The sequence below is a fragment of the Tyto alba genome, unplaced genomic scaffold (assembly GCF_018691265.1).
Source record: "Tyto alba isolate M040663 unplaced genomic scaffold, T.alba_DEE_v4.0 Super-Scaffold_41, whole genome shotgun sequence".
NCBI lineage: Eukaryota > Metazoa > Chordata > Aves > Strigiformes > Tytonidae > Tyto > Tyto alba.
Window position 1 is genome coordinate 3,088,743 of NW_024881317.1, and position 25,918 is coordinate 3,114,660.

The 25,918-nt window shown below is 37.8% G+C and overlaps 1 protein-coding gene across 5 annotated transcripts in view; it reads left to right on the forward strand.

The window, feature by feature from the left end:
- Positions 1 to 2,709: 2,709 nt before the first annotated feature.
- DENND4A (DENN domain containing 4A) overlaps positions 2,710 to 25,918 on the forward strand; it is a 57,989-nt gene continuing 34,780 nt past the window's right edge. For 2 of the 5 annotated variants that reach the window (XM_032994367.2, XM_032994370.2), the window contains exons 1-7: positions 3,283 to 3,548; positions 12,086 to 12,172; positions 18,169 to 18,498; positions 19,115 to 19,364; positions 20,978 to 21,047; positions 22,625 to 22,794; positions 23,476 to 23,717. In XM_032994367.2, the coding sequence (XP_032850258.2) occupies positions 18,191 to 18,498; positions 19,115 to 19,364; positions 20,978 to 21,047; positions 22,625 to 22,794; positions 23,476 to 23,717 (1,040 nt within the window). In that variant the 5' untranslated portion in view covers positions 3,283 to 3,548; positions 12,086 to 12,172; positions 18,169 to 18,190. Of the gene's footprint in view, positions 2,844 to 3,282; positions 3,549 to 6,264; positions 6,333 to 12,085; positions 12,173 to 17,218; positions 17,378 to 18,168; positions 18,499 to 19,114; positions 19,365 to 20,977; positions 21,048 to 22,624; positions 22,795 to 23,475; positions 23,718 to 25,918 lie in introns of those variants that run through there. The other 3 variants (XM_032994368.2, XM_042803710.1, XM_032994369.2) reach the window with 3 other exon arrangements.

Consider the following 25,918-nt stretch of genomic DNA (forward strand, 5'->3'; position numbering starts at 1 on the left):
TAAATGATCAGTGCACATAGCACAGCCGAGAGTTCAAAAGGAATAAAATTGGTAAGAAAGTGAACAGATCAAGCCCCAAACCACATATTTAAGAAACTGAAATAGTTTTGCCAATGGAATCCAGTTTCTGACAGGAACTACTGTGAATAGTAATAATTGCTCTTTTTTTTTTTTTTTTTTTTTTTTTTTTGAGCACTGCTGATGCCTTATGAATTATAAGTAGTCAAATCTCCCAATCCTGGAAGAAAGTCTGTTAAAACCATGTCCTGGGACAGGGAAGTTCTCCATTCCATTCCTGGCTCTGTCACTGACCATCTGCCACTTGTCCTTTGCCTTGCTTGAGTTTGCCCATGTGTAAAATGCACTTAAAATAAGATAAATTACACTTTGAAACTTACTTCAGTGCCACAAGCTAGAAGTTTGGGGTTGCGACATGGAAAAAAATGGTTCTGTGGTTGCCAGTCCATAGAAACCCAGTGCGTGTCCCTGGCCGCACTCCTGGGGAGGCTAAATCTGGCTGACAGCGCTCCACCCTGCACTTGAGAGGCAGCAGAATACCACATTAAGCATGCTTGATGCCTGCCCACCTGCAGCACATGCAGTTGTTAACTTGTTTAATTAACTTCCTATGCACAACAAGAATCTGATCCAGTGATAACTGGAATTAACAGGAAGACTTCTGTCAACTTAATGATCTTGGGGTCAGTCTCCACATGCGTGCAGAGACTACTGCCTGGAGATCCCTGAAGTCCCACAGAGGGAAGGGCTTTGTTTGGCTGACACGTTTCTGCGCAATGAGCCTGCAGGAGCTGGGCACACAGTAAATCTGTCTCTGCTGTACAGTAACACTAGTCACTGATGCTGCTCTTTATTCAGAAATAAATTCAGCACTATAGGCATTATTTTCCATAGACCCTTTCACACGTGGCTTTAGACAAGTCTTAATATGGAAAACTGATGACAAGTTATGCAGGAAAGCTTTGCAGCTAGGTATAAGTTAAGAACGGTGACTTGATAAAGGTGGTGACAAGCTAATAATGAAATGGAACATTGCAATTAAATGTGCTGGTGGGGAAGAAAGCGTGCCACAGCCAAGAGAGAGTGAGCAGCAGGTAGGTCACAGAGAGAAAGCAAAAGAGGCTTGATGGAATAGGGTAGGAAGGAGGGGGAGATGTAAGAACAGGAAAGACAGGACAGAGATAAGCACTGTGTTAGCTGTGATGGTAGGATTGGGCAGAAACTATTTTGTTTGGTGTTTGTATCAGGCCTTGCATGGTGAGATCCGTGTCCCTGACTGCAATTTGTTGACATTGACACAGTATGTAATTAAATGCAGATAAATCCTAGAAGGACAGAAACGGTGGAGGGAAACAAACAGGTCTGGCTATGAATTAACAGCAAATCAAAGATGTCTACACGAAGTTTTACCTATGACACAAGCTGAAAAGTATGAAAACTGCCACAGAATGTTTAAGAATTATGTTTCTTTAAAATTTAAGTTTCCATTAGAAATAGTCAAGGATATTTTAATGGTTACGAGCCCAAACTCTGAAAGGTGAACTAGTCATACATCAATGCAGTGATTTTGCCTCAGTATACATACAGCTGAAACAATACTCTTAGAAGTAGGAACAGACCCATTAATCTTGGATGTTAACGCTGAAGCCTAAAAATTATGCCTACATGAAAAACGAGCAAGGGCAGAGAGCACAGCTTGAATATCAAAAATTACTAACACAAGCCAGAAGATGGACTTCATTATTGCTATTTATTTGAAAAAACATTTCCAGGATTAAAGTATACCAGAAACTGTCAAAGGTTCTAGAAATATTTCTACAACCACACTACGTAATTTAAGGGCTCACTACAGAATGCAGACCAGCTTGCTGCAAAAATAGTGAGATTCTGCGTTCTTGATCTCTCACCCCACTGTATATTGTTGAGTCGTCTTTATGGGTGTGGCTTGACATACATTTTATGTAGAAATACAAGGAATGGTCAATGTTGTTCTTGTAGTCCCTGCCTGGGATAGGGGTTTGACACATTCCTTAGTCAGTATGTTGTCTGTTGAGAAAAAAAAAAAAAAAAAAAAAAAAAAAAGAGGCAGACTCAGCTCACAAATATCAAACCCGGCAGCACAAAGCTGTGTCTGCATGTGCGGGCTTGCACATGGGTGCTTCTGCCCGGGTAGAGACTGGCTTGTGTCAGCCGCTCCTGTTTCCTACATGGGGGGTAGGAGAGCAGCATTTCTGCTATAAACAATCATATCAATAAAAGCATGTGGGGGGAGAAAAGCCTTTTTTAGTACTTTTTGCTTTTATATTCTATTTGATCAGATTTTTCAGAGGGATGAGGTAAACCAATACAGTAGGTTTGAACACACGTAAGCATTTACAGTCCAAATTCAGAACTTTGCATGAATTCTCTGTCTTTATAGTGCACATCTAAACCCTCGAGCCAAACATCCAGAACTGAGGGAAGCTTGAATTCAAAGCCAAAATTGTATGGTTGAAGCCTATCCCTAAATGTCACTTCAAAAATAGCACACGTATAAAATTTTGAAACCCGGGGTTGCAGCACACAAGGTGCCAGAAAAGTAGTATTTCTGTGTGTCGGTTCAAGCAGGAGGACTCATTTTGTTGTGCTCAGCAACATCTTGACATGCTGCACTAATCTTAGCCGCACACTCTTAGAAGATTATTTTTGTCTCGGGTTCTTTTCTAGTCTTTGATGCAACAACCTGGTGCGGGTTACATCAAGCCTGCAGAAAATCCCCCCTCTTCTCTTCCCTTGTTTTCCAGACAGCCGGCACTTCCTCCGGGTCCTGCCGACGGGCGCCGCAGGTGAGCGAAAAACTGGCCTATTTGGGCCGGAGATTAATTTCTGCTCAAATTAAAGGTGCTGCCGGCGGGCGGGAGACGCTGAGGGGGTAGGAGTGGACTCCATGATCTGCGCGCCGTATTTTAGGCTGTGCCGAGGGGCTTTCACTCAGGGCGTCCCCCTCACAGCTCGAAGCCGCCGGCGCCTCGCCGCGCCCTGAGGGGAGATAGACGGGAGGTGGGGGCGGCCGGGCTGGAGCCGCCGGGCCCGCTCGGTCAGCGGGAGCCCTCAGAGGGAGGCGAGCGGGGGCGGTTGGGCACGGCGGTGGCGGCGGGTCCGCCTCAGGCGCGGCGGGGAACCACCGCCCGCCCGCCCGCCGCGGAGCATCAGGACCCGGCGGGCGCCCTCCCCGCCGCGATCACGAGTCGGCGCCCGCCTTTTCTTCCCTCCTCCCTCCCCTCCTCGCTGTGACAGCCAAGATGGCGGCGCAAGGAGGCGGTGCGGAGGGGAGGGGGGATCCCGCCTGAGACGCCCACACGGCGGGGAGGCGGCGAAGGCGAGTCGGGCTCCGCTAAGGATGAGATAAGGGCGCGGGGACCGAGAGCGCTTCCCCCCCCCCCCCCCTCCCTTTCCCCCACCCCCTTCACCCTCCCGCTCCTCAGCGCTTGGGGGCGGGAGACGCCGGCGGTCGTTCCCCCTGCCCCGGGGAGCGCGGCCCCCCGCCTGAGGTGAGGGCTGTGGGGCGGCGAGGGAGCTGCGCCGGGCTGTCACCGCGATGGGGGCGCGGGGAGGGAAGGGCTCTCTCCGAGGAGATACCGCGAATCCGGGCCGGTGGGGAAAGGGCTCCCCTGGCTCCCGGCGGCGCGCTGGGCTGTCAGTACCGGGCGGGGGTGAGGGAGGCCGGGCGAGGGGCTGAGGGGGAGCGCGGGGGCGGCGGTAACTTTCCGCTGGGCCGCGGTGGGAGGGGGGAAAACTTTCTCCTTCTTTCTCCTTTTCCCCATCGGCCTCACGCTTCCCGCCGGCCCCCCGCCGCCGCGATGGCTGGGCCGGAGGAGCGCAGCCCCGGGGAGCTGCCTGCGCCTTGCCTGGGCTCTCCCTGCTGACCTGCCATGTTACAAAGGCAGGGCAGGGGTGTGCTGGCGGGCTCGGAGAGCTGCTCGGCGAGAAACCGGCCGAGGTGTGTGTTTCCCCAAAGAAACGTTCAGTTTTTCCGTGAAACGCAGTTGCACGGGTAGCGTTCAGCCCTGTGCGTGTGTGTTTTTATTGCGACTTTCCCTTTGGCGACCGCAGCCTGGGTTGCTGTATATCCGCGTTAATGCGATGTGCTGGACACGATGGTAAAAATTAGCCCTGCCGTTTTTATCATTGTTCTGTCAGGGTGTCTGCATGTAGCATAAGTTGCTGGCCGGGGGATGATAATATTTAATAACTTCCTAGTGATGGTTGTTATTCTGGAGTCATTTCAAACAGGCTTCATTTAAAAAATGTGCTGCCTCTGAGAATGTTCACTTGCTAAAAATGAGGTCTTGACTTGGCGTTTAGTTCTGAACTTTAATTTTTTTTGAATTAACTGAGTAGAAGCATGGTGTTCTGGACAGCTTTTTACTTCATTTCACAATTTTTTCTGGAACTGTTGCTCAACTAGAGGTTTCCGCAAAGAGTGTTACATTACCGTACATAATCTTTCACTTTCTGAATGATTAAACACAAATATTTAATCTTGGCAAGTATCTGTGGTGGTTTAGGAAAACTAATTGAGTTCGTCTAGCCAAGGAAGGTCGAGGGGGAGTAAATGGATTATTTCTGGTTTGTGTGTCTAGCATACAAGTCTTACTTTGTAAGAGTCTCCTTTTTCTATCTTCTTTTTAAAAAATTCATATATTTAGAGTATTGGTGAAACTCTATCTTACTTTTAGAGTATTGAGGAGTCTGTAAACTCATTTAAAGTGAACAGAAAAGTGGAACTGCGTCTCTGATAAATGAAGCTAAGTTTTCTAGGGGTAATTGTGCCTTGGCATTGAAATTGTTTAATTATCAAAAATAGAGCATTAAAGTTTTTGGTTAGCTTTTGGGGAAGGGGAAAATTGCATGGAGCCTTAAAGGCAGAACAAAAAAAAAATTAAGCTTCTCCATAGCCTTAAGAGCTTGTGGGTTGTACATGTTTTACTTATTCTAGAAACATTAGTGTTCAGCTGGATGAGGTACTTCCCTCAAGTTTATGAGTGGCTTCTGCTCCTTTGGAACAGGCTTTACCCAATGGCCTCTTATAAACAGTGAATTTACTAGAGAGTAGCACAAAAGATAAGATCTGTTTCTGCAAGCAGCAAACCAAAAGGCACTAAGACCATTTTTTAAAAATACAGGCTTACTTAGAAATGTTTTTCAAGTGATAAGGATGTTAATACACATAAGTTTTCATACTTTCTGTAGCAGGTCTGCATTTCTGGCAAATGGCTTGTTCTGTATGCTTTACTTGGATATAATACTGGTATCATGTGTAATAGAATTTCTATATGTGTTAATAGCAATATTAGCACTTTTGAAGTTACATAGCCAGAGTTAATTATTACTTGGTAAAAGCATAAATATTAGCATAAATATTGACATAGCCTGGCACATACTATAGGGCTCAGGTGAGCGTAGTTGATTCAGGTCAAGCATTAGGAACAATGTAAATAACCTGGTTCTATTTAAGATAGTGCTTGAAAGGGAAAGTAGCAAGGTAGAGAGCAGAGCCTCGGTGCTGCTCTGAAGAGAATGAGGTTGTCTCTGGAAGGTGTCTAATACTACTGCTCTTTGTCCCTCTTACAAAGAAGTTGTGGTCACTGCTGTTTAGAAGCCAGTCTGGCAGTTTTTATTCTACTGGATTTTGCATGGAAGGGTTTACTAATTTCTAGGTAAATTCCTGCTGTAGTGTGTGATAGCTAGAGAAAACTCCAGCTTGTGACTCTTCAATGGAAGAAGATGGTATCTAGATCAAGCTGAATAATGGTAATGGGATTTGTTAATGTTTTAAAACTAGAAAAATAAATTTGCAGCATCACTTAAATATTCATCATCCCTTTCTGTTTTCCATCGTACATCCTAGCAACTGAATTGGAGTTAGTTTTGCAAGTCATAGTAGGTTGAAATGCTTTTCATAACAGTGGCTGTAGAAACAGTTGCAATCATGGCCAAACACCAACAGGTTTTTAGAAAAGGAATAGTGCAATAGCTACTTAGTTAAAACCTTGCTCAGTCTTAAATACCTCCTGAAATGAAGACTTGTAGGAAGTCTTTCCATTCATTGCCCTTTACTCAACTTTGACCTTAGTTTTTAAATATGGTGTCGGCATGACCAAAAAGTTGGAGGCTAAAATGTTGCACAATTTATACTAGATAAAAAAAAAAAAAGTCAATGTAACCTTGTTCAAACATAATATTTGAGGTTTTGTTGGTTTCCAGGTATCTTGCTATCTGACAGAGGGTTCCAGTAGCTCAGGTTTTGCTACATCTGTAGCTGTGGATTTAAGGTATGTGTTCTGAAGTTTCCTGGAAAAAACTGTAATACTTCTTAAAAGGAGGGTGAAAGTACCGAAAAAAGACACCAAAATAATTTCTGTTTAAGTGCCTTAACAAAACATGATGCAATTTATGTGGATTGGAGTATTTCCAGTATGATTTTCTTGTTTGTTAATGTATTTAAATCCGGTTTCTCTGTGATGTAGTGAAATTTCAATTTTTTTTTTTATGGTGACTCTCAAAAAAACCCCACCCCAAATCAAAAAATAACAAAAACCCCCAGTCTGGCTCCCCTTCAGAGTCTTCCCCCTGCCCCCCCTAGACCAAACCCCGTAAAGATTTAGTAGCTTTGAAGAACGTTTAGGTTGAACTTGCACAAAAAGCAAGGGTAGAGGTGTGGTTTAGAGGGCTGAGTTGTACTTGTCCTTCATCCCTCTGCTGTAGCCTCCCTGGCTGGGCTTAGGCAAAAGTACAGAAAAAGCCCTGCGTCTATTCCCTTATATATCAATTCTGTGTATACATAATATTTGCTACTGCAAACACCGATCATGATAGAAATTTTATGCCATACTGAAAGCAGCAAATCCTCTGCAAGCTAAAGCCTGTTATGCTTTGCTTTAATTGAGGATAGCTAACAGGTAGGAGATGGATATGTATGAACAGTGAATGCATCACCACTGTTCAACTATTTAAAATCGGCTATTTCTAACAGTGGTACTGACCAAGTAATTAAAGTGAATGAGGCTCTTTGCTGTATTGCATAATAAGCCTTGGATGTTTTTTGCTGTCCTTCAGTTCAGGCTTATTCAATGTCTGACCTGGAAGCTTGGTCTGTGACTGATCTGGAAATACTCTGCTGATGTATGGATGATTATAAGGTGCCCCACAGACTATAGAGTAAAAATTAAAATGTACACTGAAGGATATGTGAGGCAGTGATGCTGAAAGGTTTGATCTAGAGCAGTCATTTTAGTAGCAGTCTGTGATGCAGAAGTAGTCATTGGTAATTCCCTAAAGAGCTCAGAAACAGTACCAAGAGGAAATTGTGGAGGAGAAGTGGAAATGAAATACTTCAGAAAGTGTTTGCCCTACTATTTTAAATGGCATGTTTTTACCTTATCAAAGTAACTTTCATGTATTAGATATAGAGTTGTAGGGGCTGAAATAGAGTGAAACTGCAGTAAACAATAATGGAGGGAGGTATGAAAGAAGGAGGAACTATGGTATAAAAATAGGATATAAAGAGTAAGGAGCCATGTTAGAAGTAAGTTAGCCAATTATATCCTCACTATTTAATTTTTACTGTAAAATTTGATTTTTTTAAAAAAAGAATTGTTAATACTAATTAATCAATTTATTTCAATTTAGCCATCTGAAATAAGAGTGGACCAGCAGTGTGTTGTATAAGCTGTATATATGTATATGCAAATGGAAAAGTCCCAAGAGGAAACCCCCACTTTTTTTGTGTGCAGGCATTATACAAACAAAGAAAAGAGGATTGTGGGCTGGACTCTTGAGTTTTGGTTTTGTCTTGAACTTCAGAAAAAACTTGTGGGTTTAAGGAATTATTCTCAGTTGTACAACCAAGGTCAGGATCTGGTCCAGCTCTGGTAGCTTCCATGTGTCAGCAAGTTTGTCTCTGATATTTTGACTATAAAATTACAGTGAAAGAGGCAATGATGTCTAGATCCTTCAAGTGCAAAAGTACTCAGGCTCAGCACAGTGCTGTCAATTAAATCCCAGTACAGGAGCAGTGTTCTAACAAACTGTACAACTTCGTAGTTACCTTGTATGCTGAACTCCTGTTCAGGACACGGAGACGCTGTTATGTAGAGCACCAGGGGAAAACACTTCTGTGAGTACTTTTGTCATAATATTTAGCACGTCATGTGACTCTCCCTGACTCACTATGCTCCAGCCTTTCTTTTAAGGATGTGGTTATTTAATAATATTGGCCCAAAAGATGGGTAAAGAATTTTAAGATATATCAGTTATATGTTATAAAGAGATATTTTGAACTGGCTTTGGAATCCTGTAGTAGTAGTTACTTAACATATCATTGCACTTCAGCTAACTTACTGTGATCATTGGGGGATACTGTAATGTTGCTTTATATTACTTTGCTAGCTAACTTAGCTAGGAAACTGTCACAGCAATATGTGTCAGTTGATAGATGTATTTGCAGTTGAACTGGTAGTAGTACATTCACATGTATTTTTCTGTGGGGTAGATGGTGAACATTTTGCTAACTGGATGTAGAGATTTAGTAGATGAGGGAGGTATTAGTCAGTGTTAGCTCTCCATTAAACCTTTCCAGTGTGGTGTAGATCATCTGCAAACAGCAGTTAAAGCCCTGCAGTTTCAGTCTATGCATGTCATCCACTCAGTGTCTATAATTTGCAGTGTGGCTGGGTCCAGTTTTCTTACCTTACAGGACATTTTCGCTGTTCAGAGAAAAAATGAATGTCAAATGTTCTAAGTCACAATTAAATTTTACTTTTAAACCTTTTAGAAAAAATGTTGGAAACAATTCCCACCCGTCTTTACCTCTACCATACCATTAATTCAAAATTTTAATCTGAGTAGAGAATGGCTTCAAAACTGAACTGAGGTTGATGTGTGTCCAAACATGGCTGGATGAAAGCAGGCCATTTCTGTCACACTTGGTTGATGCACTTTGACATTTTCAGTGACAGATTTTGGGTTTGAAGCTCAATACTGGAAGATTTGCTGCTTTCATTTCTCATTATCTATTGTGCCAAGGAAAACAGAACATTCTATTAGGGGAACTTCTCCTTTTAAAAAGTCATTGTATAATAAGTAGTCGTACAAAAAACATGGACTTAGCTGCCCTCCAGAACTGTGTTTTGGACGAAGTAATATTTACATTTTATAGTGCTTACCTTGGCTTCCCTCCCCCTCATGTGCTATAAATTGTTTTCTGCATCCCTCCCTACAAACACAATTGTATTTCAGAAATTGTTTCTGATCTTTGGTTGTGTTTTTTGGCCATAAATATTGTAATCTATAAATAAAAGTGTAAGTTCTAAAACCATCCTTGTTAAGATTTGTCTCTGTCATGAGTCCCGTGGGATACTTGAACATCACTTCCTTGAATTTTTGTAATCAGGGTTGAATATTGTGGGATTTTGCTGTGGCACAACTGCAATGAACATCCAAGCAGCCTGTGCCTTGTTACGCCCTCTTAGTAAATGGTTTGATTTTATTGAGACTAAAAACAGGAATGAAGAACAAACAAATGGAAGACTTGGTGGAAAGTATACAAGATGTAGAAAATGCCCGATCTCTCCCTTGGGGTCAAGTATGTTCCTTCGCGCCTTTTCTCTGCCAGTTATTCTGCTTCCTCCTCTAAGCTTCGATACTCTTGATGGCTAGTTCTTGCTCACTGACTGCAGTGATCTCACTGAATCTAGATTAGCCTCTGAATTTAAGCCTGATTTGTCTTTCTTCCTGGGCTTTGCTGAACAAATCTGCTTGTCCCTCAGTTCTTGGCCTGCATTCCTATTTTCTGCTCCCAAGCTCTTGGACCTTGTGTTCTGTCCCTGCGCTCTTATCCAGCACTTTTCTGTTTCCCAGGCACCTCTTAGAGATCCTTTGTTGCCAAGTTTTCTCTCCTGATTATCTCCTCAGCTGTTTGCATCAGAGTATGTTAACCATGAGTTGGTACAAATGATTGTGAATGGGCCTGCAAAACAACTGGTAGCAATTCCAGTGCAGTGATGTGTAGGGGCAGAACAATGTTGGGGTTTTTGTTGTTTTGGGTTTTTTATATGCCAGTCTGATTCTTAGCACTAGTACTGCTGTTGATGCAGCACCAAAGGGATCTTAGTGGAGGCTAGTGGCTTCTTGGTAATTACTGCATTGTCTAATGTTACTGAGTGCCAGTGTATTCAGTTGGGTCTAAAAAGTAATGCAATTGCTCACGTTAGCCCTGTTTGGTAGTAACTTTATTTGTTGCTGTCACTTGTTTAACTGTAGGAGTAGAAAATGTGAAGAAAGGAAAGTATAGGCAATATCCTACAAAAAAATAAAAGTGGTTTGAGAAGTCCCAGTTGTATTGGGGTAATAATGTAGGTCCTTTGCACCTTGTTTCTTGAACGAGTAGATATTTTACTTGATAGATGGAGGACAACAAACTAGTTGTAAATACGTTCTACAAGCTGCAAGTACTAAGAAATAGAGCTGCAAGTACATTGGCAGTCGTCCTCGCTGTGTTCCTTGTGATGCTTAACAGTGTACTTTCATTTTTCTTTAACTCTCCTCATTGGCTTTCCAGATAGTTAACTAGGAGAGATATTTTTTAAAGTGTCCATGGGGAAATTATTCGTGTGTTAATTCTGCTTATTTCTTAGACTTTTTGCAGCAGTGCTTAAAGTCTGCAGGTGATCCCTAAAATTATAGTTTCTGACACTCCTGGAAACTTTATATTACAGATCAGATCATTAGACAAAAATGTGTGGTGCTACCGCTGTGTGCTCTCTTACTTTGTAGTCTGGTGTAAAAATGTTTAAAGTCAGTTACTGTTAAGTAACTTAACAGTAACTGACTTTAACAGGTACTAGTCCATAGTGCTGTATGGATTAGAAAGGCTTGTACCAGGTGCTGGGATCACTCTTTAGGCTGTCACCTCCCCAATCCTTGCTGTATGAGTAATGAACTAACAGTGCTGATAATTTATTTCAGATCATGCAGAAGCATTCTTATACTTTGGGGTTATGAACAGAACCTTGACTTTTGTGCTCCCAAAAATATAATTCCAATAACCTAGTGCAGGTTTTTTTCCTCCAATTTTTCCACTTCAGGAATGGAAGCGAATCTTTTACGGTTTGCATAAACCTTCCTGAGATGCATTTCTTCCCAGCTTTGCTTATGTTACGCTTTGTTTTCTGAAGTCTTCTCACAGTAATCTCATTTAGACAAAGTTAATTTTTTTACTACAGCCTTGCTAAGGCTAATGAGTCATTCTGGGAGATTGAAGTCTGAGAGTGTCTCCAGTGAGGTATTCTCCTCAATCCCATGGTGGAAAGCTGTTGCTTCAAAGTGCTTAACTGTAGCACTGGCTGCCTGGCTTGTGCATGCTTCAGTGTAAAACGCAAACTCAAGCTGTCTATGGTCATACCAATGTTTAAAAGTGGTCATGCTAGTATTTACAAGCTAAGTATACCATATCTGAAGAAAAACAGTGAATTGTGACAGTAAATGGCAAGGATACTGTGTCTACAAGAAGGGAAAATTGGAGTAAGGTGGCTGGATGGAAGAGTACTTGTGTATTGCTGACTGTGGAGTAAGAAGGACCTGCTTAAATATCAGAGTCTTGCAAAGAGGAACAATGTTTTAAAGTAGACTTTGAAAGGTTATTGAGCTAAAAGAGCACTTTCATAGCTAGCTAACATATTCTGTGATTAGACGTGGAAGGTACTTATTATCAGAAAATAGTGAAAGAGTTTAAATTTGAAGTGGCTGCCTCAACCATTCTTTGATTTTGTTTCTTTAAAGCATTAAATCTATTATGTTGTTTACATTTGTAACATATCAATGCAGCATAAAACTTTAATTTGTTTAGATTTAAAATCTGGTTTCATATGCTTTTTTTAACAGTTGTGACGGGTAACCTTGTCTTAGCAAGCTAGTTCCACAACAATTCACAATGTTCATTTAATGTCAGTGGTACAATGGAGTGTGCAGTAAGTAAGTTTCTATAAATATGTACATTGTTTCATTTTTGTTTTTACTGTTTCTATAGGAATGAAACTTTAACAAGAAGCCTGTATGTTAAAGCCTGACTAACAGCAACAGAGGCAAAGTGTAGAAGCAATGCCCTGATGAAAAGGTAGGGAACATACTGAAAGAGTTTTCAAAAGGCTTGTGTTCTGACTTAAGAGAATTCCTGTGATGTTTGAGGTGCTTCTGCTTTGTTCCCAGGATTGTTTGCTTGCTATGAAGAAAATACTGGGGAAAAAAGGCTTTTCTGTCACTTTTGCCAGGCAACTTTGGAAGTACAGGAATGGGGTGAAAGTTTTTCCCTGGGTAACTGCATTCTAATTCACACAATCTATAGACTGTTGAGGTCTCGTGTGATTTGTGCAGTGTCATGGCTGAGAAATGGTTCTGAGTAGCTGTAGCGGGACTGACTGATCCAGTTAATTTCATGTTGCTCTTGCATGACTAGTCGCCACATTTCTGTGTGTTGGCAGCATACTTCAACAGGGTAATGTAACAGGACATGTATGAGACTGAAATGCTAGGGGCTGTTAGAACTTTACTGGCAATTTTTAAAAGTTGGTCACTGATTTGTCTGTTTATTCACTTACTGTTCATGTGCCCTCAAAGGAAGGGAGTTCTTGGAATGCGATGAGTGCTTAAAAAAAAATTTTTTAATAAGGCTTTTTTTTTTTTTTTTTTTTTTTTTTTTAAAAAGGTGTGTTGCAGAGCCATGTGCTGATTTCCAACCTACACTGTAAGACATTTGTTCCTTGTTTAAAAACAGAACATCTCTTTGGAGTCAGGCTAACAAACTAAAATGTCAACTGCTTTAGACAGCTAATAGACCTAAAAAGGAACTGAAATTAATAAGCAATTTAATATTCTCAGAGGAAAATGCAGGAAAGAATGGGAATAAAGACAAGGAAGATCAAAAGATCACAAGGCAGTTTTTTTGTTTGTGTCTGCCAGAGGTGGGCTGCTGAAACTGCTGTAACAGAGTTGGATGGTCCTTACTGCTGTCTTCCACAGGTCATGTATCTCTTGATAATGCAAAAAAGTATACAAGTAAATCCTTTTGCTATCTGGGAAGGCTGACTCCTGGAGAGAATCTGCCACTGTTAGAGTAGTTCTTCTGGTCTGCAGCCCACTTACAAGTTACCTCTACAAAAGTCTGTGGGTAGGAGCAGGTTGTATGGATTATATCAGTATTTTTTTCCTCGGAAATGGTGTAGTGCCTCTATAGTAAACTCTGTACTTCATGAAGCATCATGCCTGTTGCTGCTGCACAGATGGAATATATGGCACATTTGCATTAGTTCTGGTCATGTGTTGAGGAAAAAGCTTATGTGTACTTCCCTCATAGTACTTGAATGAAAAATGTGATCTATTCAGAAAGCTTGGATGCTGATTTAGTTTTTATCTGAAAATATGTGAGCTGGTATAAAATCATGCCTTTAAATTTTTCTTTGCTTTCCATACAAGAGTTGCATATAGCTTATAGCAAATAGAAGAAACTTTGTGGAAGCAAATTAAGTTAGTGTATGTGCTGCTCATTCTGAGTTCAGTGGTGAGATCAAAGTCCCACTAGTATTTTATATATCACAAAGGAGTTGGCCACATGGAACTCTTGTAAACCTGTGGATCATCTTTCCTGTAATAGCAGACTGTTTTGTACTTTGCAGCAGACTGCTTCTCTTTTAACACTAGTGATAGATCTCTAGTGTTAGATCACAAAGCTGATTTTTCAGATTAATCTTTCTTGCAGTTGCTAAAATGCCAGGAGCTATGAATTAGAACAGTGGTGACAGACAGTGAAAATTATTAATTACTATTTCTTAAATGTTTATGAAGAAATACAGTGATATTAAAAATTAAATTGAATAAACAATTAAATTGAATTTACCCTTTTATCTTTCAGCAAAGTAATCAAGCTAATAGTTTGTGGATCTGTGGCAGAATTATCTGATTGGTTCTGCTGTTCATGTATTTTTAGAAATAGCAAAAAGCCCTCTTTTTCCCCCATTTCTGTAGTCACGATCTGTAAAGTCTGTGTGTGTTCTTAATATGGTCTTACAAGTCAGTTTTCTATTTTCAAGGATATTTTGTTTCTTACTGACGTTTATGGTGTTTATAGTCGTGTTAATTTTATGCAATCCATTAAAAATTATTGTCATGAGATTGCTCAAAGATGATATATTGACTTGTTTCCAGGGACTTTTGTAAGAGGTTATGCTTACGATCCCATGGCATTGTCTTCAAAGCACAGTCTTTTGTCCCCAGGTGACTGAGGTGTAGAGAAGCAATAGTAGTTGCTTCTCAGTGTGGCACTGTTAATCTTGTTGAATTTCACCTGGGATCTGATGCTTCAAGCAACACTCTTGTGCAGTGTGACTTTGTTGTGGTTTTGTTCTCTTTTCTGGAAGTTGACTTGAAGTACTGTGTGATGTATATAATTATAATATGCTTTGGAATGCCTTCATGGTAAGAGTTTCAACAGAAATTATTCAGCTTTCTCAGTTTATGTGGAATTGCTTTTCACAGAGTGATTATTTGTCACTGAATTAGCTCACATGATATACCTTCTTTCCAGGATCTAACATAAAGTTTGCATAAATCTGCTCTTATAGTAAACAGATGTAGAAAAATTGAGTATCACAATAGCTCTCGTAAAGTTTAAGTTGTCTTGAATAAAATACTACTGAATTGTTTTGATATCTTTTGCATTTTGTCCATTTTTAGCTGCAAGCCTTTGTCAGAAGGCAAAGATGTGAACGGATGATGGACCATCAACTAGGCCTTTTTTTTCCTCCCTTCTGTAAAAACTGCATTAAATTATAACAGTCTTGCTGACTTGTGTATTACTTGCTATAACCTTAGGAAGCAAATTTGTATGAAAGCAGGTGTTTGTATGTAGGGGATTCTAATTTTAACTGGCTCTAAATGGGAAGAGCTTGTCCCAGTTTTTCTTGAAAGTAGTTGTGGGAATAAATGAATTTTTGAATTTAAGACTTTTGTTATAACTTAGTACAAAATAATTAAAACTGATGCTTAAATTGGTAGATAGGTATGATTCTTCAGTGTATATATAATCTGTGTATATTTATCTTTCCATTTATTTGTAATGCTGTCTTGGCTAATTAAACTGGGATAGTGTGCTGCTGATACATTGAAGTTACAAGGCTTACTTGCAATTTTAAGTCATAGTTTGTATAATTTGTGATTGCTAAAATACTGTTTTCCTTTCAACTTGAAAGGCATTGTGAAACACACCAGAAATTGGTGTAGTTTGGTGAAATAGTGATGAGAAAAGCAATAAAAACAAAAAATGTTTCTAACTCAGAATCTTTAAGGCAAAGTTCAGTTTTGTAGTGTTTCTGATGCTCTGTACTGAGCCTGTGGTTACAGGGCACTTTTCGTACATAACAGTGTGGGACTTAGCCAGCTTTCAGTCTACCTTCACTCTTCTCAGGTCTTTTAATGGAAAACTTTTTCACCAGAGCTCATGATGGGGTAAGCGTTGAGTTTAAATTGTTTAAATTGCTTGGTAGCTTTTACTTAGCCAGCCTTTTCTTCCTCAGAAGTTCTTGAGGAATATTTTGGGGTTTATATTTTTACATATACATAGATAGATAGATTTAACCCCCTCTATTTATGTTTGACCAGTGTATGGTACCTTTAAAAAAAAAAAACTGTTACAGCTTATCCATTGATTTAGAGTAAGTGCTGGTTGATAAAGATAAAAAGTTTTCATGATAGCTAAAATGTAGTATACCGCAGTTAAGTTTAATAGAGAATTGTTAATGTTACAAAATATTAAGAATTTCAGTCGTTAGTTAAAAGATAGTAGTGTTTGGTCTTATGTTAGAGTTTAAAGATGCTTTATGAAACTTCTTTATCTTTTCATGGATTTGTTGCTAGCCTATTCTGGATTTGCTGAAGCCAGATGTACAGTGAAATAATAGGCAACATATGCGGTGGTTGAATTTGTGTGTCTTTGGATATATAACTGAAGGAGAAGTTTGAGTTTGTAGTTATTACCTTCATATTCTGCTAATTGAATAACATATTCCAGATGGTTTTGAAATAACTGAATTTAGGCTAAATTAAGCTTAGTTTTGTAACTGCATTTTCTCTTCTCTCAGAAAACAAGCTGAACAGTTATTTACAAACTGTTACACTGCTATATATTGATGATTGTTTCCCAGTAATCATGTGTTCTAAAGTGTTCCATATTGCTTGTTAACCATATAGAAATGAAACAAAGGTTGGATAGTTTGGGGGATTTTCTTGGCGTTATATTGAATAATGTAAATAACCTTAAAATAAAAACTTTTACTGGTTTCCTTGTAACTTTAGGAGCTACTCAAGTCAGTTACTCCAGCAAAATACAACCAACCTACAAAATAAGAGCAGGAAGATGGAGTTACCTTTCTTGCAGTGGTGGATGAGGTTGATAGGGGTGATCATGCATGGAGTGATACTCTTCTTGAGCAGGGACTGGTGCTAGAAATCTGAGGTCATCTTGGAACAATTTGATTAAATGCACATTATCAACTTAAGACATCATTTCCCTAATTACCAGTGAGAGATGTCCACATTTATTCTGTTTGTTTTAACAAAGATTTTTTGGTAAAATCCAAGAAACGTGAAGTTTGCTAAGGCTTAATACTTGCTAGCTGGAGAAGAAAATAAAGGGAGATAAAGCAACTGGAATAAAGGTGGCATGAAAACTGAAGTCTTGTACCAACCATTCAAATGATTTTAAATTCTGTTTGTTAAGTTTCTGAATGTTAGCAAGCTTTTGAAACTCTGTGTTTTAACTTATCTTGCAATAAAATTTTATACCCAAACAGAATTAATTCAGCAAAAGGGAGTCTTAAATAGCTTGTCTGGTTTAAAAAGTCTGGAACTTGATGACAGTAAACTTCCTGAAGCTACTTTGGCGAGGGTTGAGCGTGTATGCGTTACTTAGATAAACATTTTTTAGCCCATTTCTCAACGTTTCATGAAAGAGCGGAAAGTATTTCATTTATTTGCAAAATCAATATATTAAATAAGGCATAGTGTTTAAATGACTTACAGACGTATTCAAGAGTCTCTGACAAAGAGGTAACTAAATCATCTGATACGCAGTGCACTGCATTGTTTGCAAGGCCATCTTTTCATCCTACAGATATTACTTTGCCTTGTGCTGAAGTTAATTTACAACACTGGTAGCAAACACTGCAAAAAAATACTATACAGAAAGAATTCATATGTAAAGAATTTTTTAATCAATAAGCTTCATGAAGAAAGAATGTAATTTCCCAAAACAATTTGGCTGGAACAGCAGGTCTGTATTCCTTTTCGTTATGAAAAACTTCATGTGGTCTTGAATGTTTTTGTTTCGCAGTGGTCTGTAGTCCATTGAAGTTGACTAGTTTTAAATGTTTTGTATAAAAGGAGGTATATTGATGGCTGTGGATGGGTTGCATAGCAAGGATCTGAGCCCCAAAACACTATAAAATAATATTGTCTCAACTTTTATCCTGCAAAAATACTCCAAGATGATCTGGACTTGGTGTCTGTAAAATCCCAGAGGGCGAGGTGGCTGCAAATATTATAGTTGTATCTTTAGAATAATCAAGACAGCCTTTGCATATACATTTAATATTCAGGACGCAAATTAATTGCAGATCATGCCTTAGAAGATCCATTGTCATGGTGAACAAAGTGCAGTAAAACACTATATGCAAAATAGGTGAGAACTATTTCTTGGCTCAGCCATGAGCCTTTAGTGAACTGTTTTCAAAACTTGGTGCAGTTTTTTGCTGTTACTGTTCCTGTTGGTTCAGCTACTCTAGTGTGTAAGTTAACAAAAAGAGGCAGCCTGGATTTTCCATTCCAAGATTTAACAATTAACTCACATGATTGTGTCTCAGACTTCCAAATTGGAAAAATTGTGATTACAGATTAAAAATATTACATGATCTGATAATGGATCTCTCTCTTTTGTATTCTTCTATTGCATTTTCATTTGTATTACTGCAAATTTTCTGTTTTTTAAAAATAAGTATAATTTTATTATTTCTGATATCTTATAGTTGCCTTTAAAAATACTGATATATACTTCTTTCTTACCAGTTATAACGTCTTGTAATGGAAGATGGAAGACAAAGGGGCTCGTGTTGCTGACTACTTTGTTGTCGCAGGATTAACAGATATTTCAAAACCACTAGAGGAAGAAATCCACTTCAACGATGCTTGCCATAAAATCGCTAAACCAAAAGAACCTATTACAGATGTAACAGTACTTAATAAATCTCTGGGGGAGGAAGTTCCTCAGGGATATAAATGCATAGATGTTACTCCCTCAGGGCTGTCTGCAGATCTCAATAATGGCAGTCTTGTAGGACCGCAAATATACCTTTGTTATCGCCGAGGAAGGGATAAGCCCCCACTTACTGATTTGGGGTGAGTGGTTTTTCTGTCCCAGTAGGTGATTTTTGGCAGCTTATTTGGCTAATGAGCAAATAAAGCAGGTTTATAGAAATGCAGTACTTCTAAAATATAAGGCAAAAGTCAAAACACTAAGATATTTGTTGACTTGAGCATACTGTAACCCAGTATGGTAGGAAAATTGCATTCTGAGTGGATTTTAATGACAACTGTAGTCCTTTGCATTTTAGAGTTTTCAAAGCCGTTTATAATTTTTAATGTATATGTTTGGGTTGAGATAAGATGCTTAACCTATTTAATGCAGATTGAGAAGAGGCGAGTTGTATGACATTCTTAGGATCAGTCAATGAGTCTTTAACAGAACTGAAAATAACATTATTTTGCAGTAAACAAAATACTTAAAAACAATTATAGTTTAAATGAGTATAGCTTCATCACAAAGCTTCTTTGTTGGAATATGATTTGATACCATGTGACTTGAACTTGTCAGTAGAAGTGTTCTGATCAGAGATAAGACAAGAGCTGCTATTAAATTAGTACTATTCAGTTATAATTCTTCATATAGTATTGGTATTCAAAGCATTTTTTAAAAAATGTGCCTTCTGACTTTTGTTCATCCCATTTTAAATAGGGTTTTATATGATGGGAAAGAAAGAGTAAAGCAAGGTTGTGAAATAATTCAAACTACTCCATATGGTCGGCCTGCTAATATTAGTGGCAGTGCCTCATCACAAAGAGTGTACATCACTTACCGAAGAGCATCTGAAAACATGACACAAAACACGTTGGCTGTTACGGATATATGTATAATCATACCAAGTAAAGGAGAAACCCCTCCACACACATTCTGCAAGGTTGACAAGAATCTTAATAATAGTATGGTAAGATTCAAAATCTGGATTTTTACACTTGATATTCAGTGATGTAATGTTTGTGGAGTATTTGTGATAGTTCTCAGAGTACCTGGTGAAAAATTTTGCTAAGCACTCTTCAAAGATAAATCAATCTTGGAAGAGTTGGAGGGTTACATTTCTTTGTTCCTGCTTGGAAAAGGAAGTCTTGGAGCATATAGGCTTTTTAGTGCTGATTTTATAATGCTGACTTCAGCAGTTTCAGGTTAGTCCTTAAGAACCTGTCGTGTCACTGTGTGTATGACTGGAGGTTTTACAGACATGACTGTTTCTGACACTGATTTTACTGTTGTAATGGGAATTCTGTATTAAACAACCAGCTTCTGATTTGTTTTTAAACTCTCCCATTACCTACAATGGTATTTTATAAATGTCATTCATCTCGGTAGTTTCACAAACTTTTTCTCTCAAGAAAGTTGCACACGAGTGATGTTGGATGCTGTTGACTGTAAGCTGATTTAAATGATTAATATAGTTTCAAAGCTAGACTTGCTAAAATACACAGGTGTCACAGCACTTTAATTTGCAGGACTTAATGTTTAGGTGTCTCCTGGTTGAATCTGTAGCCCTGTATACTGACTCTTGTAGGGTCCTCAAAATTCAGCATGCTGATGAGGACGCTGACTGCATGCACAAGTAGTATCATGCAAAAAAGATGATTGAAATTGATCTGTACTTGTTTTTAAATAAATGCCTGTAGACATTAACAAATGAATTTTTCAGTTCTACCAGTGCCTGTATTGACTGGGTTAGGGGAATGCTGTTTTATGGAAATTGTTATATCTTTCTCCCATCTGTAAAAGCTTGGTGTGCCCCTAAAAGGTGCTGGTCTTTTCCATCTGTGGCTCTTCATGTTCTTTATTCTCATGTCCAGAAATAGAGAACTTCAGAAATATTTAAAAACATTAACAGTCATAAAGGAAATTGTATAAAACCTGCAAAAACTGTGACGTTATGCTGCAGTGTTTCACAGACTATGAAATCACAGATGAAATAAGGAATCGGGCTTAAAGATTGGTATGATTAAAATAAAAAATAAAAATGTAGGCAAAAAAGAAAATGTTTAAGTATTAAAGTAATACACAACTGTAGTTAATAACAGAAACATTGCACTGTTTGTAGTGATGCATAAATGTGTGCCTGTATGTATGCATATTTGTCTATATACACATTTAAGCCAGAAGTTTAACAAAATGGATAAAGGTTTAAATATTTATATGGATGACGATTGTACTTAAAATTCTGCAGTTGTATTAACAAATGTTTTAACAAAGAATTTATAGATGCTATGCTTCAGTGTATAATCCAGTTCTGTTTTAGAGGTTAGGCTGACTCCTGCCATGGATTGGTTAGCTTGGAGCTAACACAGTACTTTTCTTTCAGTTATGTGTTTGTGGCCATTGTCAGAAAGGATAGTGTAGCAGGCCCCAAATTCCTGTATTCTAATGCTCTATGTTTTTGTGTGTAGGTTATGGTTCTTTGTAATCAAGGAACAGGAGGTTTTCTTCCACTGTGTTCTCTTACACAATTTTTTTTTTTTATATACCTCATCACAGAATCCAATTATTTCTTTTGTTTTACAGTGGGGATCAGCAGTATATTTATGTTATAAAAAGTCTGTGGCAAAAACCAACACCATATCATATAAAGCTGGTATGTAACTACTATTTAACTTTTTTATCTTCAATTCAGGATGTACAGGCTTATTTGTAATACCTTTTTTTTTATTGAAGAATTACTTGACAAAGACACTGTCTTGGCATTATCTAAAAAAGGATCTTTCCCTGAAGAATTCTTTTAAAATAATATCCTCAAACAAGCCTCAGAATTAAGTATCATGACCATTTTGTTTTAAAACTTGCTTTTAATTAGAAGCTCAGTTGTATTTTGCTAGACTTCTACAAAGCTGTGTGTCTCCCACCTCTGCTTTTGTTGCTGGTAACAGTCTCTTAAGGATGTGTGTGTATATATATGTGTATATATATATATACAGAAGAAAATACCACAAAAATTTTGATGCATTTTCATGATCACTTTCTTTGCAGCATTCTTCAAAATGTTACTTAGACTTCCACACTGCTGTGAACATCAGTGGCATTGAGCTCTTTAAGTATTTTTGGATTGTGTATCATCTTTATTTTGTTTTATTTATAAGACAGAATTAGATTTGCTATGACTCTGAATTATGTTGGTTTTTTTTAAGCCCCAGTTTTATTTGAATGCAAGTCATGAGCATGATTCAAACTTAAGGTTTAATTCACTTACATCCCTTTGAGATGCTGCTCTCTGTAAACATCAGTAGTTTAGGACTAACTAAAGGTGGACAATAAATCTGTAAATAAATAAAAATTTTTAAAGGCCCCACGTATGGTAGTAGCTTGCGCAAAATTTTTCTTCTTGAGGGAGAAAAAAAAACCCTGCCCTTCTCTGTTACCAGTTTTTATTGCTTATTAATATTTCACTGTATATTAGAAAAGAATATGTAGTGATTGTGTGCTCTAATGCAGAGAAAATCCTAAATCCCTTCACGCAATATTCATTCTCAGTTTGGAGTCCCCTGGGCTGGCAATAAGAAAGGATAGATTGCTACAGCTGTATGATATAATTGAAGACCTGTATGTTAAGAGCCTCTGCTTCAAAACTTCGTGTTTTACAGCTATGTTTAAAATTAAGTCTAAGCACATTAGTCTGATAGCACATTAGCTGAATCCTCAGCTGAGTTGGATCGACATGGTTAGTTGATTTGATTCTATTGATATTAAAAGAAATAATGTATAATATCTAACATTATCAAATTTTTCATGAAACTTGTTGCAAATAATTAATTTCTTTCATAATTGAAAACATCAGTCTTATTTCTCAATTATTCAGGTTACCATTTTTTTAACTAGATTTAAAATCTTTACTCATACTAGTGATGAATGTGAACCATTATAATAATAGCTGAGGTGCACACAACTTGCAAACACAAAAAGATAAATTAGTTATGAATAATTCCTAGAATAGTAAGTAGGACTTCAGTCCAATCTTGTAGTCAGAAGATTTCTCCTTAGGCATTGGAAGCATGCTGCTGCTTTCCAGCTATTTGCTATACCTGATTATTTATAGCTTTACTTTATTGACTTCCTGAAGTTAGTGTATGCTCATAGATGATTTTTCTGGAATGAGCTATTAGAAATATGTTTCTGCTACCTCTTACATAACTGCCTCTGTACAAATTGCCTTTATAGGTTTAATATGCAGATATCCCGAAGAGGATTATGAATCATTCCCATTACCAGAATCTGTGCCTCTTTTTTGTCTACCTATGGGTGCAACAATTGAATGTTGGCCATCTAACAGTAAATACCCTCTCCCAGTTTTTTCTACGTTTGTATTAACTGGAGCTTCTGCGGAAAAGGTATTTTAAAAGCTTACCAAAAAATCATTGCTAGTAAGTTAAAAAATTTGGTTGTTGATCTGTTCAGGATGATGATAATGCAAATTTTCATAGACAAACTTGAATCTGTTAACTAGGGCTTAATTCAAAGACTAGAGAGTGACTTGCATTTATTTCACAGCTAGACTATTTATCAAATAAACATGTACTCCTTTGCTTTCCAATCATGTTAGCCTTTGAAACTAGAGAGCTATAAAAATTCTCACTGCATATATGTGCAAGCATACTGGTTTTATTGCAAGCATGGAAACAACCTTGCATGTGTATACTTGTTCTAAAAAGTAAATTGGATGTCAGAGGAATACTGCTTTGAGTGGCTTAGAAAGGATTCCTAAAATAGCTTTAAAGTCAATTGTAGGAGCAGTTGACTGTAGTTGTACTCTGTATAATCATTATTTTTCTCTCACATAGTTTCATAAATTACTCTTTCTTGTGTGACATTAAGTGTTTTAAATAAATAATAGTCTGCATTTTCACAGCCATAAGAATATTCTTGAATAAATTGCTTCAAAAGATGATGCATTAATGTAACTTTTCAAACAGTAACATAGACTTGATTTTCTGTGCATGTTTGGGGTTTGTTAGGTTGCTCTGAAGATTGAGGATGATTTATTGACTTCAAATCAACTATGTTGTTTGCAGGTATATGGTGCTGCTATTCAGTTTTATGAACAGTATCCTGAAGAGAATCTCACAGAGAAACAAAAATCTCAACTGGGATTAGCAGCTGCTGTTGAGGGAAAGTCAGACACCTGCAGAACAGTTCAAACAAATAAATGCATCTGTCTGCTTTCCCACTGGCCTTTCTTTGATGCTTTCAAGAAGTTTCTCACCTTTCTGTATCGTTACTCCATTTCTGGTCCGCATGTCCTACCCATTGAGAAGTAAGTAATTTCAAAAATTCATAACTGTAATTTCAGTTGATGAGAGCTCTTTTTTCTCGAGTTTCCTATAATATCCTTTTGACTTTAGTCATCAAACATTGTATTTAATGGTTACACTAGATACTTTTCTCCATTGATTAAATGTATCGTTACCTACTTCCTGAAAAAGCCTTTGTTTTTATTTGTGATTTAAGTGTCTGCAAAGGTATCTCTGAAAGTATTTTTTAATTAGCTTTTTATCCTTTAGCATAATGATTAGGAGGTACAAGATTATAAATCCTTTCTTAATGCTACATACATTAAGTTTTGCATTTTTTTCATTTGCATTTTTTTCAAACGCCTATTTGTTGTGTAATGAGAGATAATAAAGCAGGCTGAATTTTTTTGCACTATAATCCTTCTCTATTTGTGATAAATCAACTTAATTTCTTTCTTACAGAAAGGATTTCACATCTTAAAATGCAGAGGAAATCCTTACATTCCAGAAGTGGTTGATACCTGTAATTGATGTGTTAACGCCATTTAATATTTCTAGGCTAATATAACTTTTTAATGCATCAGTTTTCAAATGCACTATTTGCTGTTTTACTGTATTAAACATCAGTCCTTTTTTCTGATTAAATTTCAGTATTAACTTTTGTGAGACTTTGACTTTGTAGATTAAGCATTTTTTGTGATTGTTTATCCACTTCATTATTTCACTTTATATCTACTATACTTGTTTTAAAATTCTGATAGTGTAAACTTCCAATAGGAAAATACTTTTATGGGTTTTTTTAAGCTGAGAACTATTTAACTGTTTTTTTGGTTTTGAGTTTTAGGAATTAATAAAATGAGAAGTAGATATAAGTGTTTTATTAATTTTGATTTTACAGATTTATTTGTTTATTCTGATTTCTCTGATTGTAAACTGACTGGTCAGTTTACTGTGGTTAATTTAAATATAGCTACACTATCTTTCATGAAGTTAAGATAGAATCTAGCCTAGTTTCTTCAGCTGTTTTAATGTTGATAAAGGTTGTCTGTGCCATACGTGCATATTAGAACATGTTCAGTCAGCCTTGCTTCTGCAAGCAGCAGACCTTTCCCTTGACGTTTGCTGTATGTTCCATCTTTATGCCACTGTCTTCATACACTGGTAATAAAGACAAAACCCCAAATCTGTTGTCAGCCTGATTCTTTTCCTGTTCTCATTTGCCATGTGTCTGCGCAGGCACGGATGCTGACACGAGGGAGGTCAGTTGAGGAGTGGCACAAGACTGCTTCTGGTTAATACCAGTTATTTGATTATAGGACTGGAACAAAAAGTTAAGCCTAGCAAAAGGACACAAAATTAAAAACCCAGTAAAAATGGCAGGTTTTGCGTACATCTGATGATGCAATATGCGGCTACATTGAAACATATGTATGAAAAAATATAGTTTTGTATCAGAAACATGTAAAATGAGTCTTCTATATAAATCAGTGCTTATTTGTGGATTTGTCTGAATTTCTTCAAAATTTGGTTGGTTGTCGGTATCATAATGGTAAGAGTCGCAGAAACCATAGTAAACTGTGTGCTGTAGCATGCAGTTTGATGGATTACCTGTTTCTTCCTGAGTTTCTACTGCTTGTATGTAATTTCTTTTAACAGGAAAGTGTGTATTATATAAAACTCCTACACTTCTAGAACTTTTTTAAGTTTAATCTGTTCATAAAACTGATAACTTAAATATTAAAAACATTTTTCTGTATTTGTGGTATAGGGAAAAACTTTAATGCTTTTTTCATCAGTAATCTTACATAACATTTTGTACTTGGAAGTGAAGAAAATGGAGGTGAAGAAAATGGATTAACTTAATGACTTTCCTTGATACTCAGCTGTGAATATTTTTTTTGCAAATAACCAGTGCTAGTCTCTGAGGTATAGTGCTTTTTCGAGCCAGTCTTAGAAGCATGATTATAAAATGGTATTGTGGTGCTCAAACATCAATATTGCCACTTCACAAATATTGAAAAAAAAAAAAAAAAAAAAAAAGCTCTGTGTAATTTTTCAGTCACACAAGTGAAGCTTGTAGTCTGAAAGATAATCTGGCCTGCCATTTTGGTTGTCACTTGTAGAAAAATAGGTTTTGAAAGTCACAATATCCCTGTAGGGTTTGGTTGCTGGATTTTTTTGCTCTCTGTCTTTGGAATAAGTATGTGCCATTTTTATATAATTT